The following is a 17,017-nucleotide window of genomic DNA, read 5'->3' as shown; positions in this document are numbered from 1 at the left end:
ATTTCAAAAACCGAACATGGGTTTAGAAGTGTGCCATAGCCCACCATCCTTCACTTTTCTGCAATCACCTTCCTGTCCAGACAGTAAAACTTCCCTTTATCATTTTCTTAGTATGTTAGTGAACAAAAGGTTATGCACTATAAATAAAGCAAGATGGGCGTTGAATTTCCATGTGAACAAACGTTGGAAGTTGGTATTATACTTATATTAAAGGAAATTATACTTATGGGCGATGAAATTGAAGCATTCAGGGACTTCCATTACTTCTTAGCATGTATGGGCGTTGGAATTGAAGCATGCAGGGACTACCATTACTCCTTAGCATGTACGGGCGTTGGAATTGAAGCATCCAGGGACTTCCATTACTTCTTAGCATGTATGGGTGTTGGTTTTTATTTTGTACTCATTAGAGAAAAAATAGTGTTAGAGCATCCAACCACTTCCATTAATTCTTAGCATAAAATGGGCGTTAATTTTTGTACTGATCATCAATTGTCATTAAGAGCAAAATGGTGTTAGATTTCCATATGAGCAGTAGAGCTCTATACTTAGGGACGGAGGGAGGAGGGGGCGGGCCAGTAGGGGCCATGCCCCCCCCCCCCCCCCCCCCCTCCACAATTTCTTAAAAAAAAAATCTATAAGTAATGCTTCATGCAGGTCGATCCAATGCACCTGGACATGCTCCAGAATGCGCTTCAAGCAGTGCACACTCTCCTTTTCAAAGCATTTGCGTAAAATCCACGGCGATTGTGTTAGGAGAGGAAGAGAAAGGGGGAACAGTGGTTACGTACCCATATTTTGTGGCCACCATGTCTGGCATTTAGACTCATACTGGATCGACCCAGAACACCCCTCAGCCTTTGCATGTATTAACCCAATTTGATTTTTGCGATACTTTGGCTCAGTTTTTCTGGGTTTGGTTTTAAATGAAATGGGTTTTCCTCCATTTGCCATTTCGTATAATTTCCTTTAATATAAGTATAATTTCTTCTCTGTTTCTTGCATGTGTCTCTATGTTAATGGCTAAAATTGCAAATGGAAACAGTAAGAACGAAGAATTTCACTCTTATTGCCATAGTTCAACCAACTTATGGACAATTAAACACAAAAATCATAATAATCATATGAACTGCGTAGAAATAAGGGAAAGGGAGGAAAGAGGGGCATAGACAGAGGAATAAGAAAAAGAATTAAAAGAAGACGAAGAAATTATGGGCTGAGTCATGCACTCCACTATTGGAGCACTTGGGTTTCAGTCTCAGTAAATAGTGTCTTTTCAACATAAGCAAACATCAAATCATCTTTCATTTAACTAATTAATTAATTAATATATATTTTTCTTAAGTAAAATATATTTGTAATTTATGTCTCGGCCCCTCCTCAAAATATTTTCTGCCTCCGTCCCTGGCTATACTCATCAATTGTCATTAATTCACAAAATGACGTTGGAGCATATATGGGTGTTGCAGCATCAATTGTCATTTATAGATGATGTTCATTAATTGGTAGCTTTCATTGTCATTCATTCACAAATTAGATGGGTGTTGGAGTTGTATGGGTGTTAGATTTTTAATAAATTTTGGTTTCATGGTAGTTAAATGATGCAGGAGGAAATCGGACGCAACTATAGAATTAATTAGTCTATGATGTGGCGATGTGCTTGGTTTTATTTAAGCAAGAAAGGGAATGGTCAACTACTCAAGAAGGAAAGAAGAGACCTTTGGCAAATTGTGATTTAGAAGATATTCTCTACCGAGTTGGCAACATCCATCAAGAGAAATACCAAGAAGGAAAGAAGAGACTATCGACAAATCTCTTGATTCATCTTTTAAAGAATTCTCATATTTATATTTACGTTGTCGTAAAGTAATATTATAGTTATTATTTTTTTCCCTAAAATATGGTCATTCTTTGGTACCAAGTATTTTTCATTAATTTGGAGATATTCTTTGGTACAAAGTATTTCCATAATATGCTTATTTGTATTTATTTCAAGTCTTAGGAGATTTATTAGGCTTTTCGGGATTTTGCTATTTTTGGCAAAAATTCTCCTAAACCTAATTTTCAACTATTTAAGCCCGGCTTGTGGGCGTTTTTTCGACAGATTATTGTTATTGATTAATTATCAAAATTTAGAGTTTTTTTTCTCTGTTTTTGGGTGATTTTCTTGTTTCTTCCTTGTAAATTACTTGCTGATTAGCCTACAGAATAATCACTATTCTGTTCCGGCGTCAATTGGTATCAGAGCTTCAGTACTTTCCTGAGACGAGTTCTTCATCAATTTCGATGGCTGGTGGTCGCAGTCGTGGTGGTCGTCGTGAGCAGGTTCCGAATGAGGAAACTTCGCACCATGGTTGTTCTTCATCAGTTTCGATGGCTGGTGGTCGTAGTCGTAGTGGTCGTCATGAGCAGGTTCCGAATGAGGAAGCTCCGCACCATGATCTTAACGTTCAGGATATGATGATTGAGGATTTGCAGAGGCAAGTTGCAGAGTTAATCCAGCGCCTAGCAGCGCAGGAATTCGGCAATCGTGAGATGAACTCCGATTCCGATTCCACCTTCGACAACCCGTATCACAATCCTGCTCCATACCGGAAACAACGTGGTCGGGATGAAGAAATTGTTGATGAAGAGTTCCAAGAAGACGAGTTCGTTGATGAGGAGTTCATACATGGAGATGTTCATGATGATGTTGAACATGAAGATGTTGAAAATCCTTCACAAGGATTTGTGGATTGGAATTCTCCCCCAATTTATGATGTCTATCATGAAGAAGAAGATTTATTGAAAGAGGTAAGTTTTGTGGGTGATGCAATAAAATTTATTGAAGAAAATAATGACTACCATGTGTTTGATGAAAGTCCACATGACGAGGGATTTCAGTTGAGTACTGAGGAAATTAGTTATATTGATTTTCTTGGGATTGAAAATTTTCTATCAAGTTCTTCTAGTAATAATTTGAATGTTGGTTTTGGTGTGATGGATGACAATTTTAATTTTTGCGGTAAAAAAAGAATTGATAATTCATTGAAGACTTTTATGGAGCGTGAATTGGAGAAAATAAATAAAAGACGTGAGAAGATTGAATTATTTCAATTTAGTGTGAGGCTAGTTGTTGTGATGAGTTGCAATTTATTTATCTTCTGGTTTCAAGTTATTTTGGTATTGAGAAATACGAGATGCAATGAATTAATCGGCCTTCCAAAAGATCGAGGTAAAAAATATTCGAATTCGAGGACGAATTCTTTCCAACCCGGTGAGACTGATGCAGGAGGAAATCGGATGCAACTATAGAATTAATTAGTCTATGATGTGGCGATGTGATTGGTTTGAATTAAGCAAGAAAGGGAAGGGTCAACTACTCAAGAAGGAAATAAGAGACCTTTGGCAAATTGTGATTTAGAAGATATTCTCTACCGAGTTGTCAACATCCATCAAGAGAAATACCAAGAAGGAAAGAAGAGACTATCGACAAATCTCTTGATTCATCTTTTAAAGAATTCTCATATTTATATTTACGTTGTCGTAAAGTAATATTATAGTTATTATTTTTTTCCCTAAAATATGGTCATTCTTTGGCACCAAGTATTTTTCATTAATTTGGAGATATTCTTTGGTACAAAGTATTTCCATAATATGCTTATTTGTATTTATTTCAAGTCTTAGAAGATTTATTAGGCTTTTCGGGATTTTGCTATTTTTGGCAAAAATTCTCCTAAACTTAATTTTCAGCTATTTAAGCCCGGCTTGTGGGCGTTTTTTCGACAGATTATTGTTATTGATTAATTATCAAAATTTAGAGTTTTTTTCTCTGTTTTTGGGTGATTTTCTTGTTTCTTCCTTGCAAATTACTTGTTGATTAGCCTACAGAATAATCACTATTCTGTTCCGGCGTCATTAAAAGTGGTTGTTTTAAAACTAATAAAAAAATAGTATTTATTTAAAGTAGAAAATATTTGAAGAGTTTGATATTTGATGTTTTTAAAAAATAAATAGCTTAAATAACTAAAGTACACTTTTTAGCCAAAATCTGCCTAAAACTTTGACGAGTAATCGAGCAACCATTGACTGCACCTAATCTACCCCACAAGCCCGCCAGACCAGTGACAATGTAAATGTCCAAAACAATTAATATATACAAAATTGCGGTCGCTCTAATAAGATAAGCTTCGTGGGCAGTGAAAGGAACGCTAATCTTCTCCGTTGAGCCGAACACACACAAAAACTCAGGCGGCTATGGAGGAGGCTGTAGTTCTGTACCCAACACCAGCCATAGGCCACCTGATCTCCATGGTAGAGCTTGCCAAACTGATACTCACCCACCAGCCTTCACTCACCATACACATACTCATTGCTCCTCAGCCTTACAACGCCGGTTCTACCGCTCCATACTTAGCCGATGTCTCTGCCACCACCCCCTCCATCACCTTTCACTATCTCCCCAACGTCAGTCTGCCTCCCACCTCCTTTGTCCACCATGAAACCCTTACCTTTGAGCTCCTCCGCCTCAACAACCCCAATCTCAGCCAATCTCTCCTATCTATCTCCAAAAGCTACACCATCCACGCGCTCATCATGGACTCTTTCTGCTCTCATGCTCTCTCTGTTGCAGACAAACTCAACATCCCTGGCTACTACTTCTACACTTCCGGTGCCGGTATTCTCGCTTACTTCCTATATCTCCTCACTATGCACAGGACCATCACCAGAAGCTTCAGAGACCTTAACACCCCTCTTCACATTCCTGGCTTACCACCCATACCATCCTCGGATACGCCGAAACCATTACTTGACCGTAATGAAAAGATCTATGAGAACATTCTGGACTGCTCACTCAGCATGGTTAAATCAGCAGGAATAATTGTCAACACTTTTGAATCACTGGAGCCAAGAGTTATCAAAGCAATATCAGCTGGGCTATGCGTCCCGGAAGATCCCACGCCGCCTATTTATTGCCTGGGACCACTTATAGCACCTAGTAGTAATGAAAGAAGTGGAAGAAGTGGTGCTGGCGACGACGCCGTGCCGGAGTGCTTAAGGTGGCTTGACTTGCAACCCAGTCGAAGCGTAGTCTTTTTGTGTTTTGGAAGCTTGGGGTTGTTCTTTGTAGAACAGCTGACGGAGATAGCCATAGGTTTGGAAAGAAGTGGCTTAAGGTTCTTGTGGGTGGTGCGTAATCCTCCTACTCAAGACCATAGCTTGGCCGTCACAGCCCAACCTGATCCGGACTTGGATCTGTTGCTTCCAGAGGGTTTCTTGGACCGGACCAAGGAGAGGGGCTTGGTAGTGAAGACTTGGGCTCCACAGGTGGCTGTGTTGAACCACGACTCGGTTGGTGGGTTTGTGACTCATTGCGGCTGGAACTCCGTGCTCGAAGCTGTGTGCGCGGGCGTGCCGATGGTCGCTTGGCCGCTCTACGCTGAGCAGAAGTTAAATAGGGTGATTTTGGTGGAAGAAATAAGGATTGCTTTGCCAATGAACGAGTCAGAGAATGGGTTTGTGAGTGCAAACGAAGTGGAGAAGCGAGTTAGAGAGTTGATGGACTCGGAGGAAGGTAACTCGATCAGGGCGAGGACCTCGTGTATGCAAAATGATGCCAAGGCTGCACTCGGAGAGGGTGGATCTTCTCGTGTGGCTTTAGCCAAACTCGTTGAGTCGTGGAAGCAGTGTTGACTTGGGTGGAAAGCTTTATTGGCTCACATTCATGTGCTGCATGCATGTTTACTATAATTTACTTCTGCGATCATTTCCTTTGACATTTGTAACTAATAATAGATTCAAGTATCTTGTTTAAGTATTTTAATTTCCATATATATTATAGATTTACAAAAATTATAATAATTTTAAGCTTGGGATTTAATAAATTTAATGAAAATTAATTTACAACTGATATCAAAGTATGAGTAAGAACTTTCATAATTTTTCATCTAGGCATTTTAGGATAGAATTAGTGGAGTATCGGTTGAGTAGTCTTCAGATTCGTTTTAGATAAACTCAATGAGTTGCCCGAAGGTGAGTTGATTTTTCATGAAAAGCTCGTAGGAGGCCACGAGCACTTTGTTTCTTCCTTAAGATCAGGTGGCCCTTGACAATTGACATTGTAGGAGCCATGGATTAGGCTAGTAAGATAGCTAATTAATTAAGCTATTACGTACGTACACGTGTGTTCTCGTTGTTTGGTTTCAAAATTCATTGATTGCATGCATCTGAGCCGTCTAAAACTTTCTAGTATTCACTAGCGTATGGAAACCGGATCCGTTTGAGCGAAGGACAATAGCCCAAAGATGAGTTTCCCAACCAAATGAATAAGCCACCAGACAAAGATCGACAATTTTTAGATATTCGCAATTTTGTAGGGAAAATGGTAAAATCAAGTAAGGTCGATTTGAGACCCTGCAGAAATTCAGAGCAATCAGCGCATGGTCAAATGTATAACACATGGGAGACCCCCTGCAGAAAATGAAGCCAGAATTCCATTCCATTATTAAATGCTAGCCGCCTCTGTTGATTTCTCTAAACTTGAAGGTCTAATCCCACCAATTCCATTATTATACTTTTGCCAACATTTAGCGAAGGATAAAATATTAAATTTTCACACTTTCTTTGAATTATATGGCACAAATGTTGACCAGTTTAATATTCTAATAAAATTACACAATCTATTAAAGCAAAGCAACCAAAAACAAAGCAATCGATCATTTAAAAAGAAAAAGAAAAAAGAAGAAGAAGAAGAATAAAGCCATAAAAAACAACGAAGAAAGGAAAATATAGCAATTAGAAACAAGCAATTAGAAACATACAATAAAATTAATAATTCTTAAAATTGACCATACAATTACCACATGTGCTTGATAAGGTTGGACTGCAGTTGAGAATGAGCTTGACCGTTTCTAATATTCACATCTTTCAATAAACTTTAGAAATCTAAGGGTATGCTCGTAAAAAATTTGAACATAAGAAGTTTCATCGATTTATTCATATTCAATGTCACTAGCATCGTCAATATACTAAAAAGTGGGTGGGAGAGAGAGCGCGATACATGAATATCATATTGTTTTAGTTTTAATTTTTCTTAATATTTTATTAGTTATAAAATGAATAGTGAATAGGCTATTGAAAAAAAAGAAAAAAAATGATAATAATCAAATTTAACCATTTCGAGGCATTTGATTAGCCTGCTAAGATGCTCTAAAGAAAATATTTGTTTAAACAATGACTTTTTACAATTAAAATTCTCAAATTACGTAATTTTGGCCATTTTTAGGCATTGAAATGATTAGAAAATGTTACCTATTAAAAAGGTGGCTATAGTTGCATTTTCTAAGCATTTTGATGTCCAAAAATTGCTTAAATTGTTTAATTTCAAAATCTACAATTTAAAATTGTAAAAATCATCATCCTCCTTTTAATGTATAAAACTGCATAAGCCATTGTAAGTATTCTAAGGGAAAAAACTTATTTAGCCCTTAAGTGTTTATCTAATTTAAATTTAGTCTTTGGTTTCGTATTTTAAGAATATGATCCTTAGACTTTGTTCAGATTTTAAATACGTCCCTCTATTACTTTACCGTAAAAATTAATGAGTTTTCATACGTTACGTGTGTCTCAATTGACATGCTCACGTTCATATCAACATTTTATATCAATATCGTATCATTAAGCGCCAAATCATCTAAAAAAAAAAGGGTCCCCAACTTCAAAAACAAAAATTATCTTCTTTGTTATTTTAATCTTCTAGATTTCTAGCGTTAGAGAAAAAATGATTAACTTTGACGTTGAGATGGACCATTTCATGTCAAATAAGAAAAAGGTGAAAAATAAAAAATCGTTAAACTGACGGTAAAGTGATAAAATAACCAATTTAAAACTTAAGTAAAACTTAAAGTCCTTATTCTTAAAATTAAAAACCCATTAACTAAATTCAAATATAATTATTGCTTTTGATTATGGTATATACTAATTTTCAAACGCTACTTCCTTTGTTGGACTGTGTTACCAAAAGGTATATACTCTATGTTTCAAACACTACTTTAATTTGTTTGACTTTGTTACCAAAAGAAATAGACGTCTCAACAGACCTTCAGTTTTTCTACTATTGGCCATCAACATGCATCATGGCATTGACAACGGCTTGGAAGTATGTAGGAACTTTACTTAAAAATTTTCGACTTTGATTCATTTTTAAAGAAAAAAAGTACTTAAATTTTAAAACATTTCAATTTAGATTATCTATTTTTTAGAAAGTTTCAATTTCAATCATCCGCTAAAAATTTTCGTTAAATCTTGTCAAAATCTCAAAAATATTCCTCTTATTTTGTTAAAAAAAAAAAATTTGCTAGAATTTAGTTGTTGGTTAGAATTTAACGAAATTTGCAAAAATACTAATGTCTGAATCTTTGAAATTTTTTTTTAAAAAAAAATAAATAAACAAATGCGTATTTTGAAAATTTTGATAGGATTTAACGAAAAATTCTAATGAATGACTAAAATTGAAACTTTTGAAAAATTAATAACCTAAATTGAGACATTTTAAAGTTTAGGTACTTTTTTTCAACATAGGTGAAAATTCAGAGTTTATAAGTGAAATTCTCCCAAATATTTAATTAAAATTTAGTTAAAGAAAACATATTTTTTTAATTTTTAATTTTCAATTTTTAAAGCACTTATATTAAATATTTTAATTATTTATTTTTAATATATTATTTAAAATATTTTTCTTTATCTATTTTTAATATTTTCAAATAAGAGAAAGAATCAAATTAATTTTTTTTTTAAAAAAAATTATTTAATAAAATGCTATATAATAATCATATAATTAGAATAACGTACATTATTTTTCTTTTCTCCTTCCAACAAATTTGGTTGGTCAAAGATTAATTTTCACCGACATCGTGTCATTTCAAATATATGTTCATATACTAAATAACATCACTTTCTTTTAATTTTGTTAATATATTGTTGAACTAACATGCCCAACAAATTCACTGACTACGTCAGCAATTAGCTAGTTTCTAAAGTGACTTGTCCAAAGCGAATGTTTTTTTTTTAAGTAAAGAGTTAGCTAAACTAACATCGGGGAATGTGAATGCCCTGTGCCTCTGCGAGTAAAAGTCAAAAGCTTCCAAATGAGGCCGCCCTGGATCACCTTCTTGATCAGTCAATGACTTTCAGCCAACCAAAATAAAAATAAAAAATTCCAGCCCGAATATTGAACCTAGACATATATGTTGTTGACGTAAACGCATGGGGTTGGTGAGTAGACCATGCGATCATTTCACTATGTATATAGTTATACGCACATAAAAAAAACTCAGGCAGCTTCTCCATTGAACCTAGACTTTTACCCAAACAAAAAAAATCAGGCAGCTATGGAGGAGGCTATAGTTCTGTACCCAACACCAGCCATAGGCCACCTGATCTCCATGGTAGAGCTTGCCAAACTGATACTCACCCACCAGCCTTCACTCACCATACACATACTCATTGCCCCCCAACCTTACAACGCCGGTTCCACCGCTCCATACATAGCCGCTGTCTCTGCCACCATCCCCTCCATCACCTTCCACAATCTCCCCAACGTTGATCTCCGTCCCACCTCCTCTCCCAACCATGAAGCACTTACCTTTGAGCTCCTCCGCCTCAACAATCCTAATCTCCACCAATCTCTCCTATCCATCTCCAAAAGCTACACCATTCACGCACTCATCATGGATTCTTTCTGCTTCCACGCTCTCTCTGTTGCAGAAAAACTCAACATCCCTGGCTACTATTTTCACACTTCCTGTGCCGGTAGTCTCTCTTGCTTCCTATATCTCCCCACCATGCACAAAAACACCAGCAAAAGCTTCAAAGACCTTAACACCCTTCTTGACTTTCCTGGCGTACCACCCATACCATCCTCCGATACGCCGAAACCATTACTTGACCGTAACGATGAGGCCTACGACTGCTTTCTAAACTGTGCATTCAGCATGGCTAAATCAGCAGGAATAATTATCAATTCTTTTGAAGCGCTGGAGCCAAGAGTTAACAAAGCAATATCAGATGGGCTATGCGTCCCGGACGGTCCAACACCTCCTATTTTCTGCATAGGACCTCTGATAGCAGCTGGTGGCAAGGAAAGAAATGGTGGTGGCGGAGAAGCCGTGCCGGAGTGCTTAAGGTGGCTTGACTTGCAACCGAGTGGAAGCGTAGTCTTTCTGTGTTTCGGAAGCTTGGGGTTGTTTTCAATTGAACAGTTGAAGGAGATAGCTATAGGGTTGGAAAGGAGTGGGTTAAGGTTCATGTGGGTGGTGCGCAATCCACCGACTCAGGACCATGGCTTGGCCGTCACAGCCCAACCTGAGCCGGACTTGGATCTGTTGCTTCCGGAGGGTTTCTTGGAACGGACCAAGGAGAGAGGCCTGGTAGTGAAGTCTTGGGCCCCACAGGTGGCCGTGTTGAACCATGACTCGGTTGGTGGGTTTGTGACTCACTGCGGCTGGAACTCGGTGCTCGAAGCGGTGTGCGCGGGCGTGCCGATGGTCTCTTGGCCGCTCTACGCTGAGCAAAGGTTCAATAGGGTGATATTGGTGGAGGAAATAAGAATTTCTTTGCCAATGAACGAGTCCGAGAATGGGTTTGTGGATGCAGCCGAGGTGGAGAGACGAGTTAGAGAGTTGATGGAGTCAGAGGAGGGCAACTCGATCAGGGCGAGAACCTTGTCTATGAAAAATGAAGCCAAGGCTGCACTCAGTAAGGGCGGATCGTCTCGTCTGGCTTTAGCCAAATTCGTTGAGTCGTGGAAACAGTGTTGAGTGGAGTCCTTATATACGCTTGTTTCTTATATTGTTTTGATCTTGCTTCTTTCGAATGAATATATATATATATATATATGGCTTCATTATCTACCAATGGCACACACAAACAAATTTATTGTAGATTAATTAAGATTATGTTTTAATCTAACAATTATAGCTGTAGGGCTGGAGAAGAGTGGCCAGAGGTTTCTTGTGGCTGGTTTGGTTACTGGCCCGGAAAAGTTTACGAAGTTCTTGTAAGAATAAGAAATGGTAATTAATTAAAGATTATTTTTAATTTGGTATTTAAAGTTCGGTGGGCCAATTGAGTTTATGATTACATTACAAGCTAGTGGATGACTTTCAACTTTCAAGCAATCCACCAACTCAATTTTACTTATAAAAAAATAGTTCGGTGGGCCAATTGAGTTGGTGGATTGCTTTACTTATAAAAAAAAAGTTCCGTGTGCCAATTGAGTTGGTCGATTGCTTGAAAGTCACCCACTAGCTTGTAACGTAATCTTCAAGTCAGAATGGATGGGAAGTTTATCGTGTGTTTGGATGTAAGAATAGAATTCATATTTTAATCAATTTTTTCTGCTATAGTGTTTGATTTTTTAAGAAATAAATTATATTTATTGAATTTTTTTTTAAAATTTTTTCTCACGGTCAAACTTCAAAATTTGTTCACCAAATAAAAATTAAAAAAATTTGGCTCAATAAAAAAAAATATACAGTAATTTTTTCAACTATCTATATTTAATTCTAAATTTTTATTAGAAAAAGAGAAAAAGTATAATCAAATTTGAAAGTTAAATTAAATATAGATAGTTAAATTTTTCCAACCCTTTCTATGCTTAAAAATGACCTAAATTACATAATTAGAAAATTTACAATTTTTTTTTGAATTTGTATAGTATCCTAAACCAGGGTTATAAGCTTTTATTGTAGAATCAATCTATTACCAATGAAACAAAAGAAGATATTCAAGATTGTTGGATTGGGTCATTGACCTTTTGTCCATGTCATTTGAAAAATTAATTAGTGTCCGGTGAAAAAAGTCAAAGACTTTTATGGCATTAGAAATTGCACACCGCAAGACAAGTTTTAAGAGTTGTTCATGTACGCATGGTGGTATTGTTGTACCCCAACAATCCCTCTCTCGACGTGACACTTCCTCATCTCGAACCCATTAACCTAGCTCCGATACCATTTGTTGGATTAGGCCTTTGACCTTCTCATCTGAAAACCAATTGGTGTTCAATGAGGGAAGTCAAAGCCTTTTACGACATTTGAAATCATATCCTACAAAACATGGTCTGAGAGCTGTTCACATGAGCAAAGTAGCAATATTGCACTCCAACAAAGATAATAATATCAGAAGCATCGCACCATTAATATAAAGAGAGATATTGGCAAAAGATGAGACCAAACATTTATCTAATGTGAAACATGCTCTGCGACTAAAAATGGGAGAAAATCCATTCCCTCAACCTTTTTTGGAAATTAGATATCTAAGAGCTAGCATCCCTGCAGTATTACTCAAAATAGCTATTGAAAAAATACAATTTTTTACTTTAGCTACCTATTTTTATTTATTTTTTAATACCATATCTACTTCTTTTCAATATTATTATTATTATTATTGTTATATTATTGCCAACACTCAATTCAAAGAAAATATTAAATTTCCACATTGACGAAGTCACCTACAGTAGATTTCTCATTCTTTTTGCTACGCCATACAGTAGAAATTCATTGAAATTATTCTCTTGGCATTGAAATCATTCAATTATTCTCAAGCATCATCGCATTCAGGTGATAAATGAAGAATACGTGTTATCAATGAAGTATGATGAAAAAAAAGAAGAAAAAACAACCATTTATCCTCAAGGGGTGAGAAGAAAGAGAAGCAAATAAACAAATAAATTGTGCATGAAATAGTGACATTTTTCCCTAAATAGTGACAAAGAAATAGCTTATATAATAATCAAATTTGGCTATTGTCGTTCATTTGTTAATTATGCTAAAGATGCTCTTACAATACTTTGCCGACATAGACGAGAGAAATGTTTGATTACGAGCTAGCTTGTCCATCCAAACAACTTGTTTGAGTCAGATTTGGATCTCTAATAATTTGTTATCTAAATTGTTAATAATATAAATGATAAATGTGAGATTTCTTTTGGGTCTAGTTGTCCAAGAAGTGTGCACGGAGTCCAAACTTGTTTGAGCATGTAAGACCCATATTTATTACCTTAGTAATTTGAACAATAATAATGCTTAGTAGGTCTTTATCTTATCGAGGGAGTAAGTTTTAGGCAAAAAGCAGATAACGATATTCTACAATTATTTTTTCAAATTTAAGAGAATTTATGAATGTGATTGTGAGAGACTACTTATGAGACCCACCTAATCTGATAAGTGATTAGGCAATCCAATTTTTATTTGGTCAGGTAGATCCCATAAGTGGTTTCTCACAAAAACTTGCCTGAATTTGAAAAAATTTAAGTATATAATTATAGAGAATCTTAATCTGCAAAAAGCTTATTTTTGGACAAGAGACTCCTTGTAACGACCCATCCCCAATGACACAATATTGTCCACTTTTGGCTCCCCAAACCAGACTTTCTAGGAGGTCACTCATCCTGAGATTGCTCTCGCAAAAGCACGCTTAACTGCAGAGCTCTTATAGGTTCATGACCATCACGGCTTTAAAACGCGTTGTGCCATAAATGGTGCATTTATGACACAATATTGTCCGCTTTTGGCTCCCCAAACCAGACTTCCTAGGAGGTCACCCATCCTGGGATTGCTCTCGCAAAAGCAAGCTTAACTGCGGAGTTCTTATAGGTTCATGACCATCACGGCTTTAAAACGCGTTGTGTCATAAATTGTGCATTTATACATATAAACACATCCTCGTTCCTAGGCGATGTGGAACGTCACAATCACCCCCTCTTTGGACCCAAGCGTACCCGCTAGCGTCCCTCATTGGGCTTGTGCACGCTCCCACCATCTCAGCCTAGACTATGGCTCTGATACTATTTGTAACGACCTACCCCAAATGACACAATATTATCCGCTTTTGGCTCCCTAAACCAGACTTCCCAATTTTATCGGATGTCCCGAAGGACTTATAAGCCCATCCTGTCGTCACAAGGGAGAGCTGCCGGGTTAGGAAGTTCCCTAGGTGAGAACCCTCCGGCCGATAGCCCCACACTTTTGGTGTGGTTACCCCGCTACCCATCATCATCATAAGATCCGGATCACATCATTATGGTACCGTGTGATTAAACTTTATGTGATGCACATAAAACATATATTCATGTAAGTGAATCATAGTTTCATCATCTTGTTCATATGGTGCACATGTAACACATACATATTTTGAGAATCATAATCTCATCATTATCTTCATTCACACCATAGTCTTCTCATTCATTCATGTGGTTCGCAAGTAACATATTCCTTATTCCATACTTGAGATAATAGAACAATTAATATTCAAGTGAAAGAGTTTTCTGAAAATTCCCGACGTTTACTCTGATACCATCTTGTTACGCCCCCGTTTTGGAAAGTAAGGGGAACGCGAACTTGAGCCTAAAAAAAATACATTTACATAAAGCATACATCTAATAGATATAGATTTTATCCATCTATTTTATATATATCCTTAAAAGAGTAGCTTTTCACAAAGTTATAAATTTCCAATAGGGAAACATATTATACATTACAAAGGTTACATCAGTTCCCCAAGATACCATCTATTGCTCTTAGCCAGGTCTATGCCATTACCAGAATGTGACTTTGATTATTATATCCTAAAAAAGTTTGTAGTAGTAAGGGGTAAGTTCGACAACTCAGTAAGTAACACAACGTAGCACAAGGAAGAATAAAAAGTTCAATTTAGAAATTTAGAATTTTCAGAGTCCACATATAGAAATATTAGCATCAATAAGAAATGTGCATATGTAATCATCATTCATAATGTGTAAGTTTTGTCTACCACTGGCCCACTTCCGCATTTTTACCATGAGCGATGCATGTTTGGCTCGTCCATAAGACCAATCCCGAAGGACCCATAGACTCATCCAGTCGTCACAGGGGAGAGCTGTCGAGTTAAGAAGGTCCCTAGGTGAGAACCCCCCGGCCGATAGCCCCACACTTTTGGTGTGGTTGCCCCGCTACCCATCGTCATCATCATCATAAGATCCGGATCACAACATTATGGTACCGTGGGACAAAACTTTGCGTGATGCACATAAAACAAATATTCAACATAATTCCATCATCTTGTTCATATAGTGCACATGTAACTCATATATTTTGAGAGTCATCATCATCCTCATTCTCATGGTGCACATATATCATATACATATTTGAAAATCATAATTACATCATGCTCTTCATTCATATGGTGCACACATAACATATAATCATCAGCTTCATTCATCCATGTGATTCACAGGTAACATATTCATTATTTTTCATAGTTGAGATAATAGAACAAATAATATTAAAGTGAATGAGTCTTTCGAAAATTCTCGACATTTTTCTTTTGAAAAGATTTTATTTAAAAATTTGCCGAGGTTTTTAAGGTTGTGTTCCCTTACCTGGATTTTCTGAGCAGACTCTTAAATTTCTCTACCTAGATTAGACCATAAGATCATTTTTAGAGACCATTCAAATGATAATTACAATTTATTCTACTAATATCAAAAGATAAATTTAAAGGGCATTCATAAATTTAAATTTATGCAAATCAAATACCCTATTCAAAACTGAATTCAACTAATTCATATAGTCATCTCTACTTTATGCTATATACTTCTGAATATGCTTAAAGTTATTGTCCAAAGTAAATAAGTCACTAGAGCTTTTACATTAGAGAATATAACTAAGTTGTCATGCAAGCTAAATATTCCTTTGGAGATGATGTAAAATTTTCAAGGTTCATCACTGTTTGGCTACAATTATTATGAAATAAAAGACTACCTACAATTCTATAAAAGTCTAGATATCAATACTGTCAGTAAAGAAAATGCAATTAGTTTCTAAATTATTTCTAATAAGAACAGAGCATGAACAGGTATGCCAAAAATTGACACCAATATTATCATATACACTACACGGCCAAACCTTACACAAGACACTAAATCATAAGCTTCACCGAAAACTCCCAAATCCAACATCATTATTATCAAATTCATTCTCTAGTAACACCATACCCATAAGCAGAAAATATCCCCAAAATTAATTCTTAAATTAACCAAATAGTAATCAATAATTTCCAACCCTAACATCCAAACAAAAATTAATGCCCAAAATCTTCAATACCCATTCTGCTTTTACAACCAAAAATCCTCCATAATCGGCTACCCATGAACTGGGAATCCCAATTTCCAGATGCAACAAACATCACATAATATCACCAAAACCCAAAATCATATAATCAACGACAAACAAATTCCAGAATTTTAACAGATTCCACATCCAATTCGGTCATTAGAAGAAAACCCCAAACAACCCATTAATTTTCGCAATACCCATCAGTGTTTCTAAGAAAAATCCTCCAGAACAACAAAAAGAAAGTGGAAATCAAGCCTTACTTGCCTTTTTCCGTTTGGGTACCGAGAAAAACGTCGGAAAATGCTCATTGGCTCCACCGGCATCGCCAGCTCCGACCCACTGATGACCCACTCCAAAAATCAAACCTCTCCGATCTCCCTCTCTCGGTCTCCCAGTCTCTCTCTCTCTCTCTCTCTCTCTCTCTCTCTCTCTCTCTCTCTCTCTCTCTCTCGGCCTCTTCTCTTCCTTTCTCTCTCAAATTCTCGTGTGTGTAAGGCTGTGCAGAGGAGAAGTGAGAATCGAAGAGAAAGGGGAAAAGGCAAGAAAATAAAAGATGAAGGGGAAAGTGGCGTGCGTGGCTTAATTCTACAGGGGTTTTGGTGCATGTTTAAAACTTGTCAAGAAGAGAGAAAATTTTGGACACGTTGAGGACATGCAGGGAAGTGCGTGTCATTTAAAAAAAATCCACTTGTCAATCCAAAAGAAAGCTTAGCTGTCCCTTCTTTTTTCAGTAATAATAATAATTCTTTTTTTTTTTTTATTACTTATCAATATTTTATTCATGTTTATCAAAAAAGTCTTTATCAAAGAATTCAAATTAAATTAAACCTAATCTCTTTTAATTTATTATGCAAAATACTCTAGATTTTTCTGGGGTGTTATATCCT

At 36.4% G+C, this 17,017-nt stretch overlaps 2 protein-coding genes and 1 long non-coding RNA gene across 3 annotated transcripts; 2 read left to right on the top strand and 1 right to left on the bottom strand.

Annotated features, from left to right (window-relative positions):
• Positions 1-4,145: 4,145 nt before the first annotated feature.
• LOC133858266 (UDP-glycosyltransferase 88A1-like) lies at positions 4,146-5,797 on the top strand. Its single transcript, XM_062293696.1, has one exon. The coding sequence runs from the start codon at positions 4,237-4,239 to the stop codon at positions 5,671-5,673; it is 1,437 nt and encodes a 478-aa protein (XP_062149680.1). The 5' UTR covers positions 4,146-4,236; the 3' UTR covers positions 5,674-5,797.
• A 3,491-nt stretch (positions 5,798-9,288) lies between these two features.
• Positions 9,289-10,885, top strand: LOC133858265 (UDP-glycosyltransferase 88A1-like). The gene has a single exon (XM_062293695.1). The coding sequence runs from the start codon at positions 9,369-9,371 to the stop codon at positions 10,794-10,796; it is 1,428 nt and encodes a 475-aa protein (XP_062149679.1). The 5' UTR covers positions 9,289-9,368; the 3' UTR covers positions 10,797-10,885.
• A 3,849-nt stretch (positions 10,886-14,734) lies between these two features.
• LOC133862667 (uncharacterized) lies at positions 14,735-16,768 on the bottom strand. Its single transcript, XR_009899274.1, has 2 exons — positions 16,391-16,768; positions 14,735-15,425 (listed from the first exon to the last, which is right to left on the bottom strand). It is a non-coding gene; the product is annotated as an uncharacterized LOC133862667 (long non-coding RNA).
• Positions 16,769-17,017: the final 249 nt, after the last annotated feature.

The sequence above is a fragment of the Alnus glutinosa genome, chromosome 1 (assembly GCF_958979055.1).
Source record: "Alnus glutinosa chromosome 1, dhAlnGlut1.1, whole genome shotgun sequence".
NCBI classification, from domain to species: Eukaryota; Viridiplantae; Streptophyta; class Magnoliopsida; order Fagales; family Betulaceae; genus Alnus; species Alnus glutinosa.
Note: the sequence above shows the minus strand (reverse complement) of the source record. Positions and strands in the feature narration are given on the sequence as shown.